At 34.0% G+C, this 26,994-nt stretch overlaps 1 protein-coding gene across 2 annotated transcripts in view; it reads right to left on the bottom strand.

Annotated features, from left to right (window-relative positions):
- LOC148071350 (SLIT-ROBO Rho GTPase-activating protein 3-like) overlaps positions 1 to 26,994 on the bottom strand; it is a 43,930-nt gene that overhangs the window by 9,960 nt on the left and 6,976 nt on the right. The window contains exons 2-13 of one of the 2 annotated variants that reach the window (XM_087801535.1): positions 20,119 to 20,314; positions 16,306 to 16,468; positions 15,017 to 15,079; positions 8,973 to 9,164; positions 8,771 to 8,899; positions 8,494 to 8,715; positions 7,342 to 7,443; positions 4,619 to 4,816; positions 4,473 to 4,557; positions 3,307 to 3,334; positions 1,407 to 1,437; positions 1,203 to 1,263 (exon numbers count right to left, since the gene is read on the bottom strand). In XM_087801535.1, coding sequence (XP_087657661.1) covers positions 1,203 to 1,263; positions 1,407 to 1,437; positions 3,307 to 3,334; positions 4,473 to 4,557; positions 4,619 to 4,816; positions 7,342 to 7,443; positions 8,494 to 8,715; positions 8,771 to 8,899; positions 8,973 to 9,164; positions 15,017 to 15,079; positions 16,306 to 16,468; positions 20,119 to 20,314 — 1,470 coding nt within the window. Of the gene's footprint in view, positions 1 to 1,202; positions 1,264 to 1,406; positions 1,438 to 1,809; positions 1,913 to 3,306; positions 3,335 to 4,472; positions 4,558 to 4,618; positions 4,817 to 7,341; positions 7,444 to 8,493; positions 8,716 to 8,770; positions 8,900 to 8,972; positions 9,165 to 15,016; positions 15,080 to 16,305; positions 16,469 to 20,118; positions 20,315 to 26,994 lie in introns of both variants that reach the window. The other variant, XM_087801534.1, reaches the window with a different exon arrangement.

The following is a 26,994-nucleotide window of genomic DNA, read 5'->3' on the forward strand; positions in this document are numbered from 1 at the left end:
AGAGCTTCTTAAATTTTAAATTCCAAAAGAACCAAATACCATGTGATAAAATATGTTGATTTATTATTGATATTATTTGAATGAACCTTTTATGTATGGGGCTATTATTGTTTCAAAACTGTCCTGAATGGGTGAAGCTTTTTACAAATATTTAAGTGCATGTGTTAGCAGTGTGTATTGAATTTGGCGATACGCATCATGATAAAGGGGAAGCGATACAATATAGTGTAGGAATGTATTTGTAGTTTTGTCAAGAATTGACTCTGGCATTGCAGAATTTACAGACCACATGACTCTTTGACGAAGTCGTAACTGCTTTCATTTTTTTTTTAAATGATCAGCTTTAAAAGCTGCTGGTGTCCACTATATCCTCTCGTCCTCAGTTTAGGTCCATTTGTAATAAAAGACTCTTGAACGCAAACTTGTAAAAACACACTTTACATTTCTTAATCTGCAGGATTCTGCAACGAAACTGTTGTATTTATTTTGAGATTTGTTTATTTCAGATTTTATTTCATGTTAAATGTTGCACATGATACCAAAATATATTGCTTTTTTTTGGTTTCACACTGAAATGGAAATTTAAAAAAATCAATTTTGAATATGAAAATATATCTTAATCTTAATATACATATGTAATAAAGTATAATTAAAAAAAAAATATATATATATATATATATATATATATATATATATATATATATAATATTAACTTAAACATTTGACATTTATTTTTATATCGAATAACATAATCTAAACTATATTTGCATCGGATATAAGATGAATAAAATACAATAAAATAAAAAGAAACCAAGAGACGTAACATTAAAATAAAAATAAATAAACTAAAGGATAGAAAGATTAATGAATACATTTAAATTTAAATTATTACAAAAAGTTCATAAAATACAATACATTCTATAAAATACTAATGTGTAAAAATACAATAAAATAATGTAAACTAAAATAATAGACACAAATCAAACTATATTTGCATTTGGAATTGTAAAATAGGGATTTTTATTCAGATTCATGGAATAAAATAAAGAAATTAATTAAACATGTTTAATTCATTTATTTTTTATATTTCCTGACTTGGTGAAGATTATTGAAATATACTAGTCTAAAAATAAATTGAAATGTTGAACTTATTTTGCAGCATTATAACTAGTTAGCCTTCTAGCATAAAAGTAGCTTCTCACCGTACAAATTGATGTATCGAACACAGCTCTCCACCACGGCGGGAATCGGCTGACCTGAGTCCTGCAAACGGAACAACGATAAAATTAATTCACAAAATATCTTCTAAATAACACAGCAAACATATTTTAAACCATGGAGAGTTAACGTTAACGTGGCAGCGGTGCAGGCGGGAGAGAAGATACTGAACCCGGCATTAAGAGTACCTGGCTCCGGGCTCGGACATTCCTTCGTCCCCTGGGCAGAGAGCAGCACAAACAGAGGAGAGAGAGAGAGAAAAAGAGGCGACAACCACCACAACACGTTAGTGAGGAAAAGCCAAACCACATCATCAGAGAAAAAGAAGAAACAAAAGATCAGTAACATCACCAAAATAAACGTTTTACTTCAAACGAAATATGGATTAGGATCATCTGTTTCACTTTGTTAAGTCTAATGTTCATGTGAGCCGTGACCTCTGACCTCTGATTTAATGGAGACGCTCACAGAGAGAAAGGCAAGGCAGTGAGCAGCCAGGTGAAGCCGGTGTGGCAGAAGGAAACCCCCCCAACCCCGCCCCCCGAGGCGCTGAAGCTCGTAGACAGACAGAAGGATTTGAGTAAACAGTACCTGGATGAAGGCCTCCATATTGCCGTTAAACAGCTTACGGTTAAAAACGGAGCGAGGCCGACACTTCCGTATTCGCTGGGGTTTAGGGGGAAGTCTAGGGGGCCTGGGGAGAGGGTGGTGGTGTACCATATCTTAATATCTGTCATAGATGTTTGCTATTGCTACGATCTATTCACATTAAACAACATTTGCACATATTTCTGAAGCAGAGACGTACCTACAAAGAAAATGATTACTGTTAGTTTTTGGTGAATCAGTTTTGGTGATTTAGAAACAACATGTTTAATTAATCTTAAAAATGTGTTTTCTTGTAAAGTCTTCAATCTCAAAGTTACAGAAATTTTAATCCAAATATAACTTTGGCAAACATTTATAGAAAAAAACAAAAAAAAACACAACTTAATTAACCTTTGTCTACACATTTAAAGTGAATACATTATTAAATGTGGGGAAAAGTAAAAATAAATAAAATGAAATAAAAATAAATTAAAAAATAAAATAAAAATAGTATCCGCAAATCTTTGTTGTAATGTGTTCAAGTTGCACTTTTTGTTAATTAAACCAGTTTATTTGTTAAGATACAACTACATTTTTGAACCAACACTAAATCCAAAGAGGATTTTAAAACACAAAAAAAATGCATCCTAGTGTAAAGACCTTAATATAAATTCTATAATTAAATAATATCAAAATAAATACATATATAAATAATTGACAATGGGATGGGGAAGCTGTTCAGTGAATTGACCATCATTAAGTTAATATTTAATATGAAAATAAATATAACACAATAGCAGGAAAAAGTTAAAAACATAATAAACTATCACCAATATCATGTTTGTTTTAGGTTTACCAATTATATTTTTATATTTCATGTCTTGTTAAAAAAATTGATCGTCACAATTTCTTGATTATTGGTAAAAAATATGTTTTTTAGAATTATTACAAATTCATAATTAAATATGTGAATTAATCAGCCAGCAGTTTTTGCAGTGTTAGCAAAATGGCTATTTAGCCTGCTAGCATGTATGTTGCTAATATGGTGGTTTTAGCAACTGGACGGTTACAAGTTGACTTTCAGATAACATTTTTAAAGAAAGTAAACAACTCAGGGTTGATTCTTCCTATTTTATTAAAAAAGGTTAAAGAGGCTAAAACCATAAGTGTTGATGTGTCAAACACAGCATGGATTGTAGTGTTGCTTATAAAATGCTACATGTTAGCTTAGTTTAAGCCTTAAAAAGTAACACAACTTTATTGACTTAGACAAGAGGAAAGAAAAACCTGAATGAAAATGATTGCTGTTAAACAAAATAAGCCACTTTATAGTGTTAAAGTAAAATTTTAAAATTGTTATTTTGTTATCGTGCATTTTCATGCTGAATAATGACAATAAAGACTCTAATCTAAAATAACTATTCTCATTTATGTACCGTATTAACTTAGTGTTCATTCATTTAGAGCTACCGACTCTTCAGTTGTGAGTGCAAGTCTTACCTCGTGGTTCCATATTCAGCTCTTTCCCCTTAAAGGAAGCAGAAAAACAACACGACAAACTTAGTATTCACATTTACAACTACACAAGTAGCAGCACGGTGGTTCGAGGCCGACGACCTGGGGCCTGGCCAGATGGATGGAGGCAGAAAAGAGATGAGGAAATGTGCATCTATTCAGGGGGACTCAAAGGGGTGAACGCCATGACTGGGTTTGTCTCCTCGCCAGGCAGCGGTCATTCAGCGGTCGCCGTAGAAACGGCACAAGAGCCCCACGAGGGGTTTGGCCCCGACCGCTCTCTGCAGAGTGAATCTACATCCAGGGGTAACATGAGCGGGGAGCAGATTTCTACACTCGGGGTGGTTTCATAACGGCCTCAACACACACACACACACACACACACACACACTTCTTGTTCAAAGCCACAGTGAAAAAGATGCTATGTTTTGTTGATTTATTACCGTTTTATATTCAATATATGTCGATAGCATCACCTGGAATAAAAGGCTAGTTCTAATAATGTTAATAGGATGATGAATTTCAACAACTTAATTTGCCCGATACAGTTGAGTAATGATCAAATGATCAAAATATATTTAAATTACACTTGAAAGTAAGAGGGAAGGAAAATATTGTGATATTGTTTCCACTATACAACAGCACTGTATAAAATAAAGCTAAACAACTTTCAAACCCCTTTTAATTTGTGTAATAATTATTTTATGGTTACTATTCCAATAACGTGTGTATAAAATAAAATAATTAAATATTTTATTTACAATTATCCTGAAAAAATTCACAGTGTTGACTTTGTGTGCGTTGCAATGCATCTTCCGGTCGCTAGGTGGCAAAATACACTAAGCTAAAGAAACAATAGAATCGCCACGAGATCTCAGCGATGACTGAGGACGAGAGGATACAGTGGGCCCCAGCAGCTTTTAAAGCTTATGTTTGGACATATTTTGGTTTGTAATTTTTGTGCAATACGATAAATATATCCTGGTAACTACAGTATCACAATATATCGTTGCACCTGCATCATGATACGTATGATATCGTCAGATTCTAATCAATACACACACCGACTTTAAAGTGTTAGAAATGTATTTAGATGGAATTATTATCATGCAACAGGAAGAATAATACTGAATTCAAAGTTGTGTTCTCACCTTCTCCAAGTGTTTGCTTCAGAAGGTCATGCTTGGCCTGCAGTTTGACAATGAGGTTGCTGCCGTTCAAGTATTCCTTGTATTTCTGTGGGTCAAGATCAAAAGGTCAACTTCATCTGCAGTTCCAGTTCCACGGACAGACTCACAGTGAAGTAGAAGCCCTCGGTCTCGTGCTGATTGGCCCGTCTCTTCACGATGTTGGCCTTGCTCATGTACGAGTCAGAGGACGCCGACTTGACCGACTCGGTGGACTGGCTGTGCTGGAAGGCGTCTGAGACGTCAAAGTCCTCCACTGTGAGCATGTCCTGTAGGGTCTGCATGGTCGCGTCCAGAGTCTTCTTCACCTGACACACCACAGTGACAGAAGACGTCATCACGGTGTATTCCCATGAACAATATATACGAGTCAAGTCATCGAACTTGACCTCAAATAACGTTGTGTAAACTCTTTAAACAAAACAAATGTGTTTGTGGTATCCTTCGTTTTGTCTCTGGGTCACCTTGTTTTTTGGGCCTTTGGACCGTCTTGACCCTGAGATAACACCTGTTAAAGCCGTAGTGATAAAATTTCCTCAGGCAAAATTTTATAAAGTAGCCGTTGTGAGGGCCCATCAAGAAAAAAAAACAATACAATCCTTCTTAATATGATACATTTTTTTTCCTCAATTATTTTTAAATTTTATTTTTCAGGGGCTATAAATACTGACAAAAATGACAAAAGCAAAAGACAAAATTCATTAAAACAGAAATAAATACAAAATGAAATGTAAAATACAGTCAAAGGGCCGGTTTTGGGGTCAAATCCAGGAAAAAGGACAATTTGGAAAAAGTTATATAAAAAACAATTAATAATAATTTTAATATATCATTTAAGGGCTTTTGCTGCTTTATTTTTGCTTGATGGCCCTTAATAACATTTGCGGTATAATAAAAGCTGCCCCTGAGGAAATGCAATTGCCCACCATTGTGTGAAGGTGTCATGTATAGAAATTTTGATTCAATCAAACTTATTATTTATCTTGTGTGTCTTCATTTTATTTTTTACTTGTTTTCTGCATAAATCTTGCAGCCTTAGTAAAAGGTGCCATGGAAACGCTTCTGTTTTCTCTTGATTTATTCCAGTTTTAAGGTTTAAAAAGCAGTCTAAAATATTTCCTTATGAAACGAGGCACAAAAAAAATGCTGTTTCTAAAAACCATTATTTACCGAAAAACATCAACTCTTTACTCTATTATTTCATCTGAAATACAATCTAGCATCTGTAAACACAAGTCATCTCAGCATAAAAACAAAAACATCCCTCTGGCAAGAGGAAGTCCGCTGACAACCACAAATAAATATTCATGTTTGACTTCTTAAGCAGAGTTGGGAACATCCTTGTGATCGGGCACGAACAACACAACATTTTCACATCGGTTTGTTTAGCTGTGAACTGTGATGTGTATTTACATCCACTGTTTATTCCATGATAGCAGAAGAAGATTTTCTCTGTGTGATGGATGAGACCCGACACACACACACGCACACACACACACTCACACACACACATACTCACACACTCACACACACTCACACACTCACACCCTGTGACCTGAAGAGTCATCGGCAAAAGAGCCCTGATGACCTTTTTCAACATGCAACACACTCGCTAGTCTGATGATGAACGACTGTTGCGTCAGCAACATTTTAGATAAATAAAAATGTCAGCCATGTAAGATTACTGGAGTGCTAACTAAACCAGTCTTATGTGTATTAAGCAGAAAATCCATAATATAGATTAAATAACCACATAAAACAACATTTTAAAAATACACATTTCCTTTTAAAGCTAATGCTACATGCTAGTCAAAAGAAAAACAATGGATTTAAGTTACAAAACTATATCATGTTTGTATTAAGCGTAGTTTTAATCCTATTGCAATATTTAAAAATCAATAGCTATTAGCAAAGAAATTATTCGAGCTACCGCCAACAAGCATAACAGTTAAGCTTACAAGTTACTATATATATATATATATATATATATATATATATATATATATATATATCAAATAAATATTTAAAATACACATTTTATGTCAATGCTAACCTTATATACTAGTCGAAAGTGAAACAAGGGATTTAAGTTAAGCAACTATACTATAAGTGAAGTTTTAATCCAATTGCAATAATTAAAAATCAATAGCTATTAGCAAAGAAATCAGAGCTAACGCTACTTTGTAAGCATAACACCAAGTTAGCAGTTGAAGTGGTAGCTAGCACCAACACACATAGAAGTTAAGCTTACAAGTTACTATATATATTCTATTTATATATTTAAATTGTTCAATAAATGTTGTAAACAATGTTTTCGAGTTAGAAAAAGCGACAAATTCTTAGTCAAACTTTGAAACAAATTCATTATTATGTTAATGTTAGATATTGTAACTAAAAGGTAAAAAAGAGTGGTTTAAATTAAGATTTTGCGTTTAAAGTCCTGTCTATATAATGAGGCTCATAATTATTTTTATCATTCCTTATTCAGGGGAAGTAAAAAAAACATGTTTTGGTCAGTTTAAAGATGTTCAAGTCAATCGATGGCTGGACCGATAAGACATTTCATTTCCTGTTCCTGATCTTCCAGATAATCTGTTGACAGACGATGCTCGCTCGGACATTGTCCAAAATACTGATCATACCATCAGGGCTCGTGTTTTAATGACTGAATAATCCAGATTTTTGTAATTTCCTCGTAAAACATACTTTGATTCACAAACTCTTTGTGCTGAAGCATGAATTAAATGGTATTTTAGCGATTATACTTTAATTATCAATTAAAAATGTCTTCAAAAACATTTGAATCGTCACAGAGAGTAAAGTGAAGACCCACCTCCTCGTTCTCGATCTTGAGTGTAGCCAGACGAGACTGTAGCTGGTGGTGGCGCATCAGGAGTTCGGTCTGGACGGGCTGCTGCGCACTCACCTGACAAATCTGGTGACGAATAAGAAAAACCTTCAGTTATTTCAACTGTAGAGAAGGACACGAGTCGGGTACGAGACCAGCAACACATAAACCAGCTGGGTCTGTCTATTTATTCACTCATATTAAAACAGCAGAATGTTTAAGAAAACTACCAAAATACAATTTAATTTAAAAAATAAACATTAGTGAAAGTAAGGACATTTTTAAAGATGGATCCATATTTTGAATATAATCTAATTTTTATATTTGCACAAGACAACACAGATACTTCTATCCATTCAGACTGTGAGTTTGTTGCTTTTTAGTGTAGAAAGTTCATTTTTAGAACATCAGGGGAAAAGTGAAAAGAATATGGATTGACACGATGACACTTTTTATTGAATAATTTGATTCGATCACTTGTATATTTAAAGTATTAAGTTGTTTAAATGTTTTTTTTTTATAATAAATAAACAAAATAAATCAAATTCGAAAAAAATTTTACACATACAGGTTAATACATTAATTTACTTTTCCATAAATTATAAATACATTTTATAAATTAAATGTTTTAAATCCGTAGCCTTTTTAATTTAATATAAAAAAATGAAAATAAATGATGAATAATAATAAAAAAGTATAATCCTCTTAATAATCTCTTAATAATTAATAATCCTCTCTCTATAATCTTTTAAAATTATATTATTCAATAAATTAAATTAATCCTTTCAGTATACATTTTATTATTTTATTTAAAAATGAAATTGAACCTTTAAATGAACAAACTATTGAATTAAGTAATGCCAAAAACTATTAAAAGCTTTAAAAAACAACAACATTTTACATCGTTTGAAATATTGAATTCAATCATTTAATATTATATAATTAATAATTCCCTGCTAGCAACCTGGGTCCATTTAAAGGAAAACTTGTTCTGAAAACAATGTCACACACAAAAGTATTTCCTAAAATGTCGGAGGAAAACATTTGTCATTAGCTTAGCATAGCTTAGCATAGCATAGCTTAGCATAGCTTAGCAACCTGAGAGGAGCGACGTTTGTCCTGCTACGGTGGCCTCACCTCATCTCCCATGTGCGGCTGATAGTCGAAGCGAGCGGGGGGGCAGAAGATCTGACTGTGCATGTCCATGAACTTCAGCTTGTCTCCTCGGAGGTCCATGGCGTCGACCGCTCCCTCCAGCTGATCCAACCCTTCGTGTCGAGAGGTCTCCAGGCTGTACTCGGCGGACAAGTAGGTCCTCATGGAGCGGGCCAGGCTGGCGTGGTAGCCCAGGTCGCAGCACTGAAGGGAAATTCCATTGATAACTGTGCGGAGCAAAGCGCTCACGTCTACTCACGTCGATCATGTCGGACACATCGTGGATGTAGTACTTGGCCACCAGGGCGTTGGTTGCGGCCATGTTGAGGAGATAATCGTTCCGGGCTTTAGTGCATTTGAGTTTATTTTCAGAGTACTTAGCTTGTCTCTGAGGACGACAAGACAGGGAGTGTTGAGAGGACTTTGAATGTACGGAGTCACGCTTTATCTCCGAGACTGACCTTCTCCTTCATCTTCTCCATCTTCTTGACGGAGCTGCGGCGCTGTGGGCGCTCGTCGTGACCGTAGCGCAGCAGAGCGCTGCTGATGTCGTTGGCCTTGCCGATGTGCTTCTCCTCCTGCTTCTCCGCCTCCTTCAGCTTGCTCTCCGCACTCAGGCTCTCGGTGTGGTACATGTGGTACGTCTTCATCACCTGACCGGGGAGAGAATATTAAAACCACAGTTCACTTCAAATCAAATACCAATAAAAGAAAGTGTTTTCTTTACATATAATTAGAGCAACAAAATGATGTTTTTACTACGACACTTTCTTGATGCTTCGTTTATTTAGCAATAAGGACACACACACTATCAAAGAAACACACAGACATGCACAAACACACACTTGCACACAGACTCAAACACACACTAGCAAACACACACAGACATGCACATGCACAAACACACACACACACACACAAACTCAAACACACACTAGCAAACACACACAGACATGCACATGCACAAGCACAAGCACAAACACACACACACACACACAGACTCAAACACACACTAGCAAACACACACAGACATGCACATGCACAAACACTTGCACACAGACTTAAACACTCACAAGCAAAAACAGACATGCACATGCACAAACACACACACACTTGCACACAGACTCAAACACACACTAGCAAACACACAGACATGCACAAACACACACACTCTTGCACACAGATTCAAACACACACAAACAGACATGTACAAACATAAACACACTTCCACACTTGCTCACACACATGCAAGCAAACATGCACAAACACACTTGCACAGGCACCTACATACACAAACACACACATACAAGCACACACAAACACACTTGCACAGGCACGTACAAACTCAAACACACACAAGCAAACACACAGACATGTACAAACACAAACACACTTGCACACACACACACACACACACACACAAACACACGCAAGCAAACATGCTCAAACACACTTGCACACACACCTACATCCGCAAACACACGGATACAAGCACAAACAAACACACTTGCACGGGCAAGTACAGGCGCAAACACACTTTCATACAAACTCAAACACACACAAAAAAACGAACGCAGACATGGAAAAACACACACTCACCTGCTCTTAGACTCAAACACACACACAGACATGCATAAACACACCAACATTTGCACACAGACACAGACACAAACACAAAAACACACACCGACATGTACAAAAACGTGCACAATCACACACGCGCACAGATAAACGTACACAAAAAAACACAGGCGCGCACAAACAACTTAATGAATATGAAGTACTTTAAACGTCATTTCAAATTTAAGAAATCCTTAAAAAAAATTCTTAAAATACGGAATAAATCCCAGTCCATGTACGTTTTATAAAGATATATATTTTTACATTCATTAAGCAGCTGAATTATCTCAACGCTCTGACACGTCCTCAGAAGATTCGACTCTAGAGAAGCTATTTGAAGATAAAATGATCCTCATGTCACTAATACTAAGAACGACTTCTCTGCTCGATACACACGATTCATATCTTTCTTTCTGTTCTGGGTTCTTTTCTGCACTGCAAGCAAAATCAAAGACTTTCTCGAATCTTCTTTTTACTTTTTGAAAAACGCCTCTAGGTAGATCTTTCATGTGAGTGTGGATTAGCAAATCACCGTCAAAACATAAAATAAAATGAGCACCGAGGCCTGTGATCGAACCTTTGATAGAACCATACATTGAATAAATAAGGTTTTTGAAAGATCAAATAAAAATAATCATGTTACAATAAAAGATAATCAACATCATAATATGCCAATTTACATTCATTAGAAAACCAGAATAATTCCCTTAATAATGCCTTTTAAGCTTTTTACAGGCTCTTGAGGAAGTTGTAACTGCTTTCATTTGTTTTGAAACCAAAATATGTCCAAACATCAGCTTTAAAAGCTGCTGGACGCGACTGTATCCTCTCGTCCTAAGTCATCATTGTCCCTTTAGTTGCAGAGGACGTGATGACTTTTGCCATCCAGCGGTCGGAAGTTTAGTTGCAACACAAAAATGAACAAATGCTTTGATTATTGTATGAAAATCTGAAATTTTAAAAAGTAAATGAACAAAACACATTTTATACTACACATACTTATTGATATACAAATCAATGAAATACCTATGATAAAAATACAATTTGATTTGAAATCCAAAAATTTATGAATGTTCTTTTTTTTCATTTTTTTTTTTAATAGAACGTTTTTTATTCTATACATTTTTTTGTAGTCAACCTAAATTTCATTACTTACATTGAACTTAATTGGAATATAAACCATATACATATATATCAACATGTTTATTTATAATTTTTTGGCTTAACAATTATATTTAATTTCATCAAAGTTATTTAAAAAACACAACAATAATTGATCTTAAAAATATTTATATATATATATATATATTAATCGATATAGTGTGGTCGAATTTCTATATTGTAATCACCGATATGACAAAAATCATAACTATTATAACTAAAATAACCGATAATAAACGAGCCTGCAGGAGAGAAATATACATAAATAGCTTTAAATTCCTTATTTTATTTAGCTTTAACCTCAACTCTCTAAAAAACGAACAAAAAAAAAACATGGTTCCTATAGAAAAAAAATGCAAAATAAAAAGCTGAATCAGCGACGAGGAGTGAATAGTAACTTCTCTAAAATAACCGATAATAAACGAGCCTGCAGGAGAGAAATATACATAAATAGCTTTAAATTCCTTATTTTATTTAGCTTTAACCTCAACTCTCTAAAAAACGAACAAAAAAAAACGAACAAAAAAAAAAACATGGTTCCTATAGAAAAAAAATGCAAAATAAAAAGCTGAATCAGCGACGAGGAGTGAATAGTAACTTCTCGTTGATATTCTGCAGCAGCGTCAAGGAGCAACAGACTGGAAGTGAACACATATGCGAGTCAAGACTGTTACGCAATCACAGGCGCCAGCAGAAGCTCTCGCGAGTATTTCAGAGTTCATCCACGGAGCGTCCGGAGGACATCGCTCCACATTTTCTACTCCAGGTCTCCAGGAGTTATTTTAGGGGGCGCGTGGATAGAAGAGGGACTTCCCGGGTTTTAGCTTTTAGAAGTCTGGTACGAGCTAACTGTCTTTTTAGGTTGTTTCTGTGTCGAATAACTTAATAAACATCTGTTTATATGTTGAATTAACTTTGTGTCAGTCTCCAAGTGACTCACATATTAATGATGAATCAGTCAAATATAATATATATTTAGCATTTTAAATAAACAAAATTAAATATAAGTTTTACCTTACCTTAAATCAGAAAAGAGACTGTCTAATTAAATTCAATTATTTTTATATAATTTTAAAGTCATTCATTATAAGTAAGTTTTTCTTTAATATATATATATATATAAATATATATATATATATATATATTTCTATATAATATCTTAAATACATTCCCAATTATTTTATAATGTATTCATAGAAAATTAATATATGTAAATACTAAAAAATATATACAAAAAAAAAAAACGTAAACAAAGGGATTGACACGATAAAATGTATTCAGTTTGAAATTGTAACAATTGAAATGGAAAGAGACCCATTTAAATCTCCCTCCAGCTTAAAAACTAAAACCAGGGCCAGACACACGAGCCGCACGAGACCCTCGTCAGAAACACATTATACGTCTATATGCAGCTGCTATGAAAGGATCGGTGGATTCATGGGCTGGAGAAGAGGAAGCGTCAGCACCAGAGCACAGATGTTCTCTCTTCACCACCAGAGACCAGTTTGACGAGTCAACTCAGCATCTGTGGACGTGTGCAGTGGAATTGAATTATCATTCTTTTAAAAGCCTACAGCATTTTGACAAACTGAGGCAGCAAAACAAGAAATGATTTATTTTTCTTTCTAATTATATGGTAACAGTTTAGATTAACAAAGATATTTTACTATGAAAAACAAATCATTAACGTGTCTAAGCATAACATTAGCTGCTCGGCTCTACATTAGGATGATAGAGTTCACAGAAAACCTAAAAAAAATCAAAAATAATTAGGTGTTAAAATTATTATTATTAATTTTTTTTTATATTTTCCACTATAGTTTAATTTTTTTTTAAATTAGATCTAGAGTTGAATTAAACAAAAGTGATAAAATGATACATTCGGAATGTTTGGGAAAGAAATATGGAGAAAAAAATATTACGGGAATCATTAAATAAAACTTAATATTTTTGTTTTTGGTATTTATTACAAAAATACGAGTGTGTTATTTTGGTGAACATGGTTCTTACAGATCTGACCCAGGACCCCCTCCAAGAATGTAAGAACATCCTTTGAAACTCTGCTACGATATATACAAAGTATATTGTTTTACGATAACCCTCGACCAGAGTTAAACTTGTCTCAGATCTTCTCCTCCATCATCTTGACTTGATTGAGACTTTGATCGGCTGCAGTGACATTTGGAGGTCTTGATGAATCAAGGCGGACCACGTCGTCCAACACCGCGGGGGTCAGATATTGAGGTCACCGAAAACTCTCTCAGGTTCTGCCCAGAAAAGGTCACGAAGAGAACCAGTGGTAGAACCTGATGCTGTGTCACTGGAAACTTGAGTTCACAAGAGAACAGACTCATGAACCTATAAACTCAAACTATTTTGAACAATACATGTTTCTTCTTAAACATGTCAATCAATTACTGAAAATAAAGTTTTCCCAAAGAAGCGGATCCTCCGCTCCTTCCTTCTCTGCAATCAGGTCTTTAATGAATAAATATCATGTTTTTAATTAGTTATTTTCGCCACTTTTCTGTACTTCTGTAAATAGAATATAGATATAAATAAATCTTAGTTATTGTCTTGTTATTCATGTTTATTGTTGTCGATATATTTAGAATTATTTATAACGTTTTATATTTTATAATTATTATTATTTTATAGTTGTTTTTTTTTATATTTAATAATTGTTTTTTTATTTTATTGTTTTTTAATATGTGTACTTTATTGCCTGATACATGCATGTACTGCTGAAACTACTTAAATTTCCAAAATGTGGCAAGAATAAAGGAATATCAATCAATCAATCAATCAAATAATATGTATGTATAATATGATATTAGGGAAATAAGAAAATATTGATACACTGAAATATTGCTATATTGTTTTTAATGATACCATGTTAACAGCCCTGTGTCAACTTAAATATATATATATATATTCAAATCATATTATATATTTGTCATAGTTATTTTATGGATTTATGGATTATACAAGTTATTTCGTTTTCTTACGTAACTTTTTAACATTCACAGCGCTTGTTAATTTTTGTGTTGCGATTACTCTTCCGGCCGCTAGATGGCAGCAGTCATTACATCCTAAAGGAGCAATAAAATCACTCGAGATCCTGCGATGACTCGGGACGAGAGGATACATTCGACTTCAGCCGCTTTTAAAATTTTGCAATCCCAGAGTCAAGTACTCAGGCAAAGAGTGAAGTACTCAGGCAATACTAAACATGTATCCTTGTTCTAACACTATTGCAATATATATCGAAAGAGATCGTATCGTCTACCCTGTATCGAGATACGTATCAAACTAAACCATCAAAAACTTTGTCAAATCATTATAGTTGGACGGTTTGAAACAATCAGAAGCCGATATGTCAATCAAACTCAACTTTTCAGAACAGAGTTTTGAAGAACCCCTACCCCTCCTTTCAAGAAAAAACTTTAGGAGTAAAACCAAACATGAACCGCACGACAAAATACTGCCTCTCCTCCGACTCCCTCCTGGTTAGCCACGCCCCTCACAGATGGAGGCCGACATGTCTCATCCAACCTTCCACAGAATGACCTGACCGAGCATGAACTGCTGAGCACGCAGAAATCATCGCAACAAACGTCAGATGTTCACAGGTGAGAAAGAAAGAAGGTCGAGGAGCTTAGAGGCTGTCGTGACACGGAGAAGGAAACAGGGAGAGGCAGTGGAAAGATTTGCTTCAACTTACCGTGTAGAGCTCGTTGGTGACTTTCACCAACTCTTCGTGCATCTGGACGCCGATGTCTTTGCTCTGTGAGCGAGAAGTTGATGAACATTAATGCGAGTTTGAGAGAATTCTGTGAACACGTGACACGACAGACATCAATGTACAAACTGGGAATGTTTGATTTCATTTTAAACACTTTTTAAAAAGTCTTTTTTAGAGTTAAAGTTTTGGTGAAGTTTCAGGAAAAGATTTTTTACTATTCACAATTTTATTTTCGTCCATTTTTTTTCCGTTAAATAATAGAGTTTAAAATACAGGCCTTGTTTCAATATGGTGTAGTGGCCCCCAGGGGCCAGACTTCCATCTTAAGTATAGGTGTTTTTCTGTTGCAATTAAACTTCCGACCACTAGATGGCAGCAGTCATTACGATCTACACAGCTAAAGGAACAAGGAAATCCTACAAGATTTGAGGCAATGACTGAGGACGAGAGGATACAGTGGACTCCAGCAGCTTGTAAAAGTGATATTTGGATTTATTTTGGTTTCAAAACAAATGAAAACAGTTACCACTTCGTTAAGACTCATGTGGTCTGTAAATTCTACAACACCAGAGTCAAGTCCTCGACAGTACTACAAATATATCCTCAAGCAAATATAAAGAAGCATGACCTTTAAACAAAATGTTTTAACAAATTTCAAAAGAAAGCTAAACACTAAATAAGCTACTTATAAAATAAAATGGGCAATTAAATTTCCTCAGGGGCCACACAGTATATACTGCGATTGTTGTAAGGGGCTGTCAGGCCAATAAAAAGAAGCAAAAACTTATCCCAAAAAATACTTTTTCTTTTTACCAAAAATATAAAAAGATGCCATGAAATTTTAAAACAAAACCATTTAAAAAAAGAATACTTGAAAATTGTTCTGAGGGAAAATAATAACTCACAAAAAAGGGAAAAAAAGCAGAAAACTTTTTGTGGAGTTGTTATATGTTGAAATGATTAATAAAAACTTAACAAATATAAACACTAAAATGAATCCAGTAAAGAACATCAGGAACATTTATTTAGTGTGGATAGTGAAGGATTAGGTGCCGTTTTTGATTCTAAAAACTAAGGTAAATTAAAAATGAATACTGTACATTTTTAGTACATGACATTGTTCCCTCTTATGCCAAACTGAAGTTTTTACAGATGAGTCAAGTTGACATTGTGACTCGCCTGCGTCAGCGATTTGATCAGATGATCCCTCTGACACTGCACGTGGTTAACATTCTAGAGTCGCTCGTACATTTCATGACGTTTCTGACCTTTTTGAAGAGTCTGACGACGTCCTCGCCCACATGTGCCAGCCGGACAATCACGTTGTTGTTGTAGATGTCGCTCAGGGTGGCGTGGTCACGGCTCTCCCTCCTCGTCTGGTCCAGCACCAGATACCAGCAGTTGATGGTGGACAGAAGGTTTTGGTCTTTTCTGGAACGAACGGTGAGGAATTATTGAGTCAACGAAGGGAATGAATTAAACATCAGCGAGTTTTAAACAGTTGAAGTTGAAAACAAACATTAGACAGTAGTGTTTTTTTGGAGATTTCACTATTTTTTGTAAAATATTTTGACTGATTCATGAAGATTTTTCATAAAACTAAAGTTTTATTTGCGTAAAAGTGATTTTTTTTCTATAAAAACAAAAACTTAATTCAGGCTAATGTCTAATCAATAAGTTCCATCCACAGCAAATCCAATTATAAACTGATTTGAACTTTTCATGGACAGAAATGTTCAACGTTAAACTGACTCATTTTTTTAAGGTCTAATGAGTTTTGACAGACAATGAGACGTTGATCCAGATTATTAGGCCTTTGTATCGAGTACTTTTATTATTTACATTGAGAAATATTTAATATTTTTCAGTTTTTGAAAGGAAACAAAAGGAGAAAAAAATCTTGATTTACAAGTGTTATCACATTAAGGTTGTCTATTAGCGATACGATACTTATAACGATACAGAGACAACAATATGATATATTAGATACTGTAGTGACAAGGATATATTTGTAGTATTGTCGAGTACTTGACTCTGGTGTTACAGAATTTAAAGACCACATGACTTGTTGAAGTCGTAACTGCTTTCATTTGTTTTGAAACGAAAATATGTCCAAACATCAGCTTTAAAAGCTGCTGGATTCCACTGTATCCTCTCGTCCTCAGTCATCATTGTCCCTTTAGCTGCTGAGGACATTATGACTGCTGCCATGTAGCAGCTGGAAGTTTAGTTTAAATACAAAAATGAACAAACGCAGGGATTATGGTATGAAAATGTAAAAAATTAAAACGAGTGAAACACATTTTATACTACACATACTTTTTCATATAGAATCCATGAAATACCTGTGACACAAATAAAATGTGATGTGAAATCCAAAAAATAAAAAATGATTATCATTTTTAAATAGAATGTTATTATTGTATACAAACTTTATTTGGAATATGAGCTTTGAAAGCTGGAATTGAATGTATCCTCTCATCCTCAGTCATCGCCGGGATCTTGACGGATTTCATCGTTCCTTTAGCTGCGGAGGACGTCATGAATGCTGCCATCTAGTGGCCATAAGTTTATCGGATCACAAAAATGAACAAACGTAGTGAATATTTGGTCGTTGTTAATGTAAATAAATAAGGAAATAATTGTATTATTTTACTCACATTTATTGAAATATAAACTATAAATAACTATGATAAAAATAAGATTTTAAAGCCAAAAAAAAAAAAAAAAAATTGACACATTGATGTTCAGATGGATTCATGATATCAAGAATAAAAATAATAATATTAATCATCATTTTGACTCATATTTTTGGCCTCAATTTACCTCATTTCAACTACATTTTTCAGGACATCTTGAACCCGGCAACAGACAGTAAATGCATGTATTTTCCAAATTAAACGGCGTCGGCGAAGAAACAAGAATCTGACGTGACCGACGTTGACTCGCTGCAGCGCCGAGGTTACACATAAAAAAACAACCCATTGTGACAGTGAGGAGTCGACCAGACGAGCAGCGTTCGTGACAGAGTCACTACTCTGACCCGGGAACCACGTCTGGGGCCAGACGCATTTAAAAAACGGTTAAAATCTGGGCCAGTGGATGAGACGCGGGGAAGTCGGTCCACATGAATTTCTCAGAAGGATCTTCCCCGAACTTCAAGATGGTTGAGGTGTCGTTTACGAGGAGATAAAAATCACGTTGACTTAACAATTGGTTCCTCTCAGATCTCTGGTCAATATTTGTGGTGTGAGAATGGACAAGAGAGACAGAGGGGGGGGGGGCGACGACAAAGAGTCTGACCTAGTTGTGAGAATCAAAGCAGCCCCGGGGCCACAAGCTTTCTTGGCCCTGGCTTCATTTCAGGTCATTTCCTCTGCCCCCCCCCCCCCCCCCTCTCTGTCTAGTCTTTGTTGTGCAACCCTTTGTTTAAGAGTTTCATTCCGCTGATCAGTACTAAACAAGTGGAACTAAACGTGTGTCACGTTAATAATGTTCCCCAAAAGTTACGTTTAGGGTCATTGTTTTTTTTTTAAGACAAGCAGCAATGTATGCTGGGAGATTCATCTTTTGGAGGTTGTTGGAGGTTAAAAAATGTTTACATTTTACACAAAGAAAGTGAAGCAGCTAAATTAACAATGAAATTTCACGCGATGACTGAGGACGAGAGGATACAGCAGCTTTTAAAGTTGATGTTTGGACATATTATGGTTTATTTTATTATTATTATTATTATTATTGTGGTTTCAAAACAAATGAAAGCAGTTACAACTTCGTTAAGAGTCATGTGGTCTGTAAATTCTGCAACACCAGAGTAAAGTACTTGACACTGCTACAAATATTACTTGTTACTACAGTATCGCAATACATTGTATCGTATCCCCTGTATCGTGATACGCATCATATCGTCACATTCTTGCATATACTCGATACAGGAGAAACCTATGTCATAAAAATACAACAAAAAGACCATAAAAAAAATGTTTGTATCGGATCTGAACTTGGTTTAAGTAGAATAAAAGTCAAATTATGAAGAAAAACAGTTCAAGACTGTTGAGAAGAGAAATGTTCTCTCGTTAATTAAAAAAAACACGTCAGGCCAGGTCAAGCTTATCGTTGCGCAGTGTTTTATTATCACGATTGTCTTGCTCTTCAACATATAATCATACACGCATGCCTGTCAACTCAATCTGTCGACAAAAGAAAGAATTTCTAGAATGCGGGGGGGGGGGGGGGGGGGCATAGCCAAGAGGCAACATAAAAGAAACTCTTGTTTCAGGATATTAATTAAACAAATTAAAAAGATATATTTGTAAGTCAAAATATAAGTAATCGTTAGTGTTTATGTTAAGGAAGTGCTTTTTTTAATAGTTACATCATGTTATGAAATATAATATTATATTTTATTAACACACTTAAATGTTGAAGCAACAACAAGTCAGCTTGAATTACAATCATTTTAAAATGATAAAAAACATGTGAAAAAAGACAAAAGTCAATTTAGAATAGGAGGAAAAATATTGTTTCATAATGATGAAAACAAGAAATCATGAGCATGGGTTATACTAAAATAAATAAGATTAATAACATATTCTACTACTTCTACTTCTTATTCTACCGCTACTACTTCTACTTCTTATTCTACTCCCACTACCTTTACTTATACTATTAATTCTTATACTACTTCTATTACTACTTCTACTCCCATTACTATTACTTCTTCTACTACTACTTCTTCTACTCTCATTACTATTACTTCTTCTACTACTACTTCTTCTTCTACTTCTACTACAAATTCTAATTTTTTCTTCTTCTTCCTTTTTTTCTTGTTTTTAACCTTTTTCACTTTATTTCAACGTTTTCACATCAGTCTTTCTACTTTATGCCATCATTTCAACTGTTTCCGCACATTTTTACTTTGAATACTAATACTTTCATTTCAGTTTACAGATTCGGCAGATTCAGCACTCGTAATGCATTTTCTTCTGGAAATGCACATTTTCTTTGACTTGAGTATTGATAAAAATGACTTTAAAATGTTTAAGTGATAAAGTTCGTGTCCATTATTTCTCACGACTCACTTGAAGTGCTGGTGCTCTCTGGAGGTGCGGATCTTGGCGGAGTAGCGTTCCGCCAGTTTGTCCAAACTCCTGGAGAATTCCAGCTGCAGCTCAGCTTTCCGCCGGAAGAACTCCTGCAGATCCTGCAGCAGCTGCAGCCGAGACTCGGACTGCTGCTCCAGACACCGGAACTGCTCCACCAGCTGGTTGCGGATTTCTGCAACAAAAAAAAAGAAAAAAAAAAGAACTGTCAGGAGAGATAAACTCTGACTTGCTGGAGCATATTAAGGTAAGGTAAAACTTTATTGATCCCCGAACCTTCTTAACACCAACATCCCGGGTTAGGATGTTGATGTGTCACTAATGAAACGACAAAGTCATGGTTGCAGTCGTTGGATGTGGAAGTGCATCTGCTGCATGAACGTGTGTTTATCGTGGCAGACAGCACGGAAAATATAAAATAGGTCAGCTCCTCAAAACGTATTGTGCTGAGCCAGCCTTTAGTCAAGTTCGTCTGAACGTTCTGGAGATTATATCCAAGCTCGACTGCTGCGGCTTTTTTTTGTTCACTGGGTTTTGAAAAAAAAAAGGAAAATAAAAAGTGATTCTCCGGTTCAAGATCTAGTCATGTGTAGGCTGAATGGTGCACGGCCTGTTTAAGCGCAGTCATGTGACATGGAGTTTTAATTAGATCAAATAGTAGTGTAACATCTGCCCCCCTTTTTTTCTACATCTGTTTTCTCAAACAGAGAGTTTTGGAAACATTTGTATATTTGTATATGTGTGTGAAAAAAAAAAAAGAAACCGATTCTTCCATGTTGTTATAACTGTTGTTAAGGTTCAATAATTTCTCTATTCTGTCACGTTTTAATCCATTTTATTTTTAATTTATTGTGATTTGTTTGACTTTCCAGCGTTTGAAGTAAACATTCTCTGTTTTTTTGTTTTTTTTCATCAGATTACCTTGTTCATCATTGATTGATTGATTGATTAATATAATTTTATTTCTGATACTGGAGAAATGGTAGCAGTTAAAAAAAAATTAAAAGATTAAACAAACACACACATATTAACACATAAAGTACACATGTTTAATTTATTTACAATTAAAAATAATAAATAATAATAACACTAATATAATTGCAATATTAAAAGAACCCCAAAAAAAATCAATATTTTATAATGTAGATATAATAAACGTAATTTTTTTAAATCTCTTTTTAAATGTTTAAATTATTTAATAGCATGACTACAACTTTTCTCTGCTGGCACCACTCGCCAAAAATTAAAATATAGTTTCCCACTTTAACATAGTTTTATTTTGAGACAAAGTTCAGTAAAAAAAACAAACACAGAGAGCTTGCGATATCCTTGGGTATCTGACACAAACTAATAAAAACAATAATATGATTAAAAAAAAAAACATTAATAAGAAAAATCATGAAAGTAAATAAACCTATTTTTATCTTTTATTTATAATAATTATTGAATAGCGTAACTACTATATTTCTCTGATGGTAACCCTCAAAGTCCACTGAAAAGGAAAACAAAATCCATGCGTTTTAAAATAAAAAAATAATTTCCCACTTCATTTACGGCTCCCCCTACTGGTAGAAAAATGCATATATTCTTAAGCACTGATAGCACCGTCTACATGAGCTTTTAATCACCATCAAAAAGAGTCTTAAAGTATCTTCCTGAAAACTTCTAAAACTGCTATCTGTACTTCAGCCATGTAGGAATTTGATGCAACTGCCGTCTCCGGTAAGAGTTGCTAGAAAAAGTACATATTTAAAAAAAACACCTAAGAATGTTACGTAGTGCTGCTTTAAACCTTTTATACTTGAAATTACTATAAAACAAACTTTTCTCTAAACAATCAAATCCTTATCTTATAGCTTCTCATCCTTGATTAAGTCCAGAGTTTTCTCCCTTTACTTCTCGACTCGTAAGCAGTTAGTTATTTCTCAACCTCTCCAGGATTACGAGGGATAAAACGCCGACAGTCCGACCCTCGTGCTGGAAATCTTTAAGCGGCGCGTGGGTGGCAAATACTTGATGAGAAAAGCAGCGGGATTGAAGCTCCGGTTGCAGCGAAAAAGAAAAAGTTGATTCTATTTGGTGAACACAGATACGCGTTTTCTATTCGGCGACGAAAATTACCTTGAGATTTGTGCTGGCCTGGGGGCCACATCCGGCCCGTTGCCTGTGATAATGTGGCCCTCAATAAGTCAGAGGGAAATTAAATATAAATAAAGTTATTTAATTTTTATTTAACTATTGCCAGGGTTTAATACAAGATGGACGTTACAGACGAGTAGTATGAAGGTATTTGGATGTTTTAAGTGTCTTTTTGGAGGAACATGAAGACGAAGACAACTAAGCTCCAGTCGCTACATTAAACAACAAGTATTGGTATTGTTGGGTGAACTATTACTTTAAAAAATATTTTTTAAATGAATTTAATCTTGAGGCAAAATTTTGTGAATTGTAAACGAAGCTCAATAACGTTCTGTCAGTATATTTTGGAACCAATTTGTGCTTTTATCTGACGCCATTATCGCAAGAGCTTAGAATACACATAGAATGTTTAGACAAGTTTCTATCAGAACCACAATATGGATCCAAATTCTTTGTCGCCAACAATGATAATCATTTTTCATTTGTTACCAACTTTTTTCTGGTAATTATCTTCTAAATGTCATAATAATAATAATAATAATAATAGATCGTATCAGTTCAGTCAACGAATCTCAAAGTGCTAAATGTGTATATATGAAATTATTAAACAGATAATCCACCTTCTGTCACATTTTAATCTAATTTCTTTCTTTTTGATTTAATTGTGATTTGTTCGATTTTTCTCCAGCATTTTAAGTAAACATTCTTTACTTTACTTTTTTTAGTTTATTTTTTTTTTTTTTTTTACATCGGATGACCTTTAATGTTCTTATCGTCATCCATGATCCATGTTAACGATCGATTAATATCGCACACACACTTACTTTAAGACATACAGACATACAGTACACGTATTTAACTTATTTACAAAAAACAATGAAAGAAATTAAAATTAAAATTAAAAAAAACAAAATAAAGATGTACTGTCCATAGAATAAAAAGATTAAAATAAAATATATTTAAAAAAACAACATTACATTATTTTGTAATAAAGTTCCTGTCCACGACATCTTTTGTGCTTCACTATTTTATCCAGATTTAACTATTTAAATAAATATATATCTAGAGAATGAATTAATATTGTGAGATATACTAATATCTTCTTAAAATTAATTTTAAAATTCATTAAATTTATTTAAAAAATGAAGCATTTTTGGCAGGTCATGGTCATACCCTAATTTGCAGCATTTTATAAAATGTTCTCTTCTATTTTGCAACTGCTGTGAACCATAAAACACATTTAAGTTCTACTGAGCAAGTCATGAATGCTAAAAATAAAGAAAATCATTTAAAAAAAATAGTCTAAATGTTACGTACTGCTGCTTTAACATCAAATCAAACTGGGTGTTTGCGTTAGTGACACGAAAAAAAAAACAAAAAAACTCTCAGTTCACATCTTAACGCACAAACAAATCCATCGGCGGCAAACAAAGAGAAGCTGTTGAGCAACGCGGCGAGTGAGTGGAGCGTCGCCAGATTGTTGTGAAGCCAACGGAACGTTGTCGCCGCGCATCAATGGAGGAGATGCTTGATGGAAGAACCGGCCTTTTGTCTTTACCTAAATGATCTTTCTGTACGCAGGATAAAGGACTCGCAAAATGTCCTCCCTCAGACCGGCTGAGTCTGCCAGTGGGAAAGTGAATGGAGGAGTCGAGGGAAAGATGTTGGTTCCCTCGGTTCCCTCTGGCACGGTTGCCTGGTTACGGAGCTCCAGAGTCGCCCGGAGAGAACAAAACCTACAACTACCTGTCGCCGCCTAATGACCAGGGACGCACTTAAGCCACTAAACTCATGCTTTACAAGGATATTTATCATCATTCGAGGCAGCAAAGATGCCATAGAATCTTTTGATTGATGTTTTTTAAATGTTTTCTGTTTCCTCTGACTTACTACTTACTTAATGAAATGATGTTAAACATATGTTTAACTTAGAAATGCTAATGTTTTGTTAGCATCTGAGTTTAACATTGTTGAAATAGAAACTATTTATCCAGAATTCATCCAGTTCTTACAAGGTCAATGTCAAACTGTCAAACTGTAAACTTTTATTTTTTAAATAAAATACTTATGTTGGATTTATTTGCAGTTTTATTTTACTTCCTTTTAAATATTTTTTAGCCCAAATATGCTGTGTATAAAATTACATATACAGAAAATATATCGCAACCATCACAATGTTTATTTAACGATTTTACGACTTTACCGATATTCAACAGCACTGCATCCTTTTTATTCATTTTTTTATGTTTTACTTTCAAATCTTTTTTTTTTTTTTCATAGTTTTTATAATATATATTTTGTATTGGTTTGTTTTGGATTGTGTATTGAATAAGTTAAAACAATTCAAGGTGTTCCTTTTTTTTATGTTGCAGCAGCCAATACATTTTTCCAAGGCTAAAGGATAAATGAAATCCCATGAGATCCTGTTGATAACTGAGGATGAGAGGATACAGTGGACTCAAGCATCTTTTAAAGCTGATGTTTGACATATTTTGGTTTCAAAACAAATGAAGGCAGTTACGACTTCGTCATGTGGTCTGTAAATTCTACTCGACAATACTATAAATAATAATAATATAATATATAATAAATATTTAATTTGTTATATCTTTATTGTTCTTAATATCACACTATATACATAGAAAACATATTTAAAACATTATTATTTCTATCAAGATATTTTTGGCCCTTCTTGACTAGAATCCAACATCCAACTAACCATCTTGGGATTAAAGGGTCTGTTCAATATCAGTAATTCAGCGTATACTGCGGTCTCTCTCTTGATGATTATTGCTAATAATTATGTTAAATAATTACTTATGTATATTCACACAATACTAGCATGTCTCCATTTAGTGAGAACCAACCATTACACCAGGGAAAACTTTAGACCATGTGTGTTTAAACAAATAAAGGGCCAAAATATTTGCGCACTCTTGGTCGTTGAATGAACAAGTTCTATAAATACAAAACTTCCATTAAAAGCCTTTTTCTTAACACATAAAATGATCTTGGAAAAATGTACTTTCAAATACTTATTTGATTCAAGAGTTTTAAATATGCAGCAACAACATTTCTGTCATTATAAGATATATGTAGTTTATATATAACCAAGTAGTTCGATTCGAACTCTTTTGGCATTGTATGGTAATATTATTACACCAAAATGTTATATTGAATTTAAATGGCTATGAATAAAAAAAAAAAAACTAAATTTAAAACATTTATTTTTCAATTATTGGAATAAGAATATCAAACTGTATGTGTAGAAAATATTCATTACTCTGTTGAATATTTTTTTATTCAATTATTTAAAAAACTAATTATATTGAATTTAAAAGGCTATGAATTTAATTGTTTGGAATAAGAATACCAAACTTTTCTTTTTTTTTTTTTTTTTTTTTTTTTTAAATCATTTTCTTTAGAATATCCTTTTTTTAATTCAATCATCCAAAAATAATTATATTGGATTTAAATGGGCTATAAATTAGAAAAAAAAGAAGTACATTTAGAAAATTTATTTTTTCAATTTTGGAATAGGAATATCAAACTATAAGTGTAAAAAATATATACTTTTCATCAGAATATTATTCTTTTTTCAATTAATAAAAAAAACGAATTATCTTTAATTTAAAACGCTATGAATATTCTATACATACAAAACTTTCATTAAAAGCATTTTCTTAACTTGTGTTATTCTTCTAACACTTAAAATTATCTTAAAATAATCTACATTCACTCGCTTAATTCAATAGTCTAAAACTGCAACAACAACATTTCTGTCATCATAAGATAATTTTCGTCATTTTTCAAACGCAGAGAACTCGTATGAACGAGGAACCTGAACGCAGCGCAGAGTAACGAGCACATGATGGACTGAAACTGATTCCACCGCAGCAGTTCGTACTATTTGCATTCACTCTCCTGTCTCGATGCTATTTTTAGCTGCTTAACTGTTACTAGGGTTGGAGCGATGTTGCAGTGGATTCAATGAATGATTCAGGCTATATTTCAGGGTAATGCTTCGCTACGAGGAAGAATAAAAGACCCAGGATGTCGCCTCGTCTCCGTCTTGATCCATTGATTACTCAACAGCACAGTTCTTTCTAAGATGAAACAGGCCAGAACAGGTCGGTGAATTAAGGTTTGTTTCTAGGCAATGAGAAGCTCCACACCCTCGAGATGTTTCACCCAAGTTCTTAATTCTTCAGGCGACGCTATTCAACTCAAAGTACTAGTCGGCAATTTTAATTTGTTCTATTTTCTTTTGGTCGAATTAAAAGAACTGAGAGCCAAAATATGTCCAAATGTTAGCTTTAAAAGCAGTCTGAGCCGGATGTATCCTCTCGCCCTCAGTCATCACCCACACAATTTGATTGTTTCATCTTTAGTAAATTAAAGACCTAATTATTTTAGTTTTAAAAACACTTAATTGAAGTATAAAATATAAAAGAACTATGAATAAAATATGATGTAAAAGCCAAAAAGTTTAATTGAACTATAATAAAATATAACAGTGCTGTTGAATGTCAATACAACATCGTGCAAATACCATTAAATATGTACATCGGTATTGATTGTTTCTATCTCCTACACTTATAATCATGATAAAGTTAATTTCCCATCAACAAGCGGTGAAGAGCTTGAAAGCGATGTGGAATCAATCGGAATATTGAATTGTTTAATTTAACATTAATTTTTTAATATTCTAAAATG

This window comes from Callionymus lyra, chromosome 10 (assembly GCF_982586985.1).
Source record: "Callionymus lyra chromosome 10, fCalLyr1.hap1.1, whole genome shotgun sequence".
NCBI classification, from domain to species: Eukaryota; Metazoa; Chordata; class Actinopteri; order Syngnathiformes; family Callionymidae; genus Callionymus; species Callionymus lyra.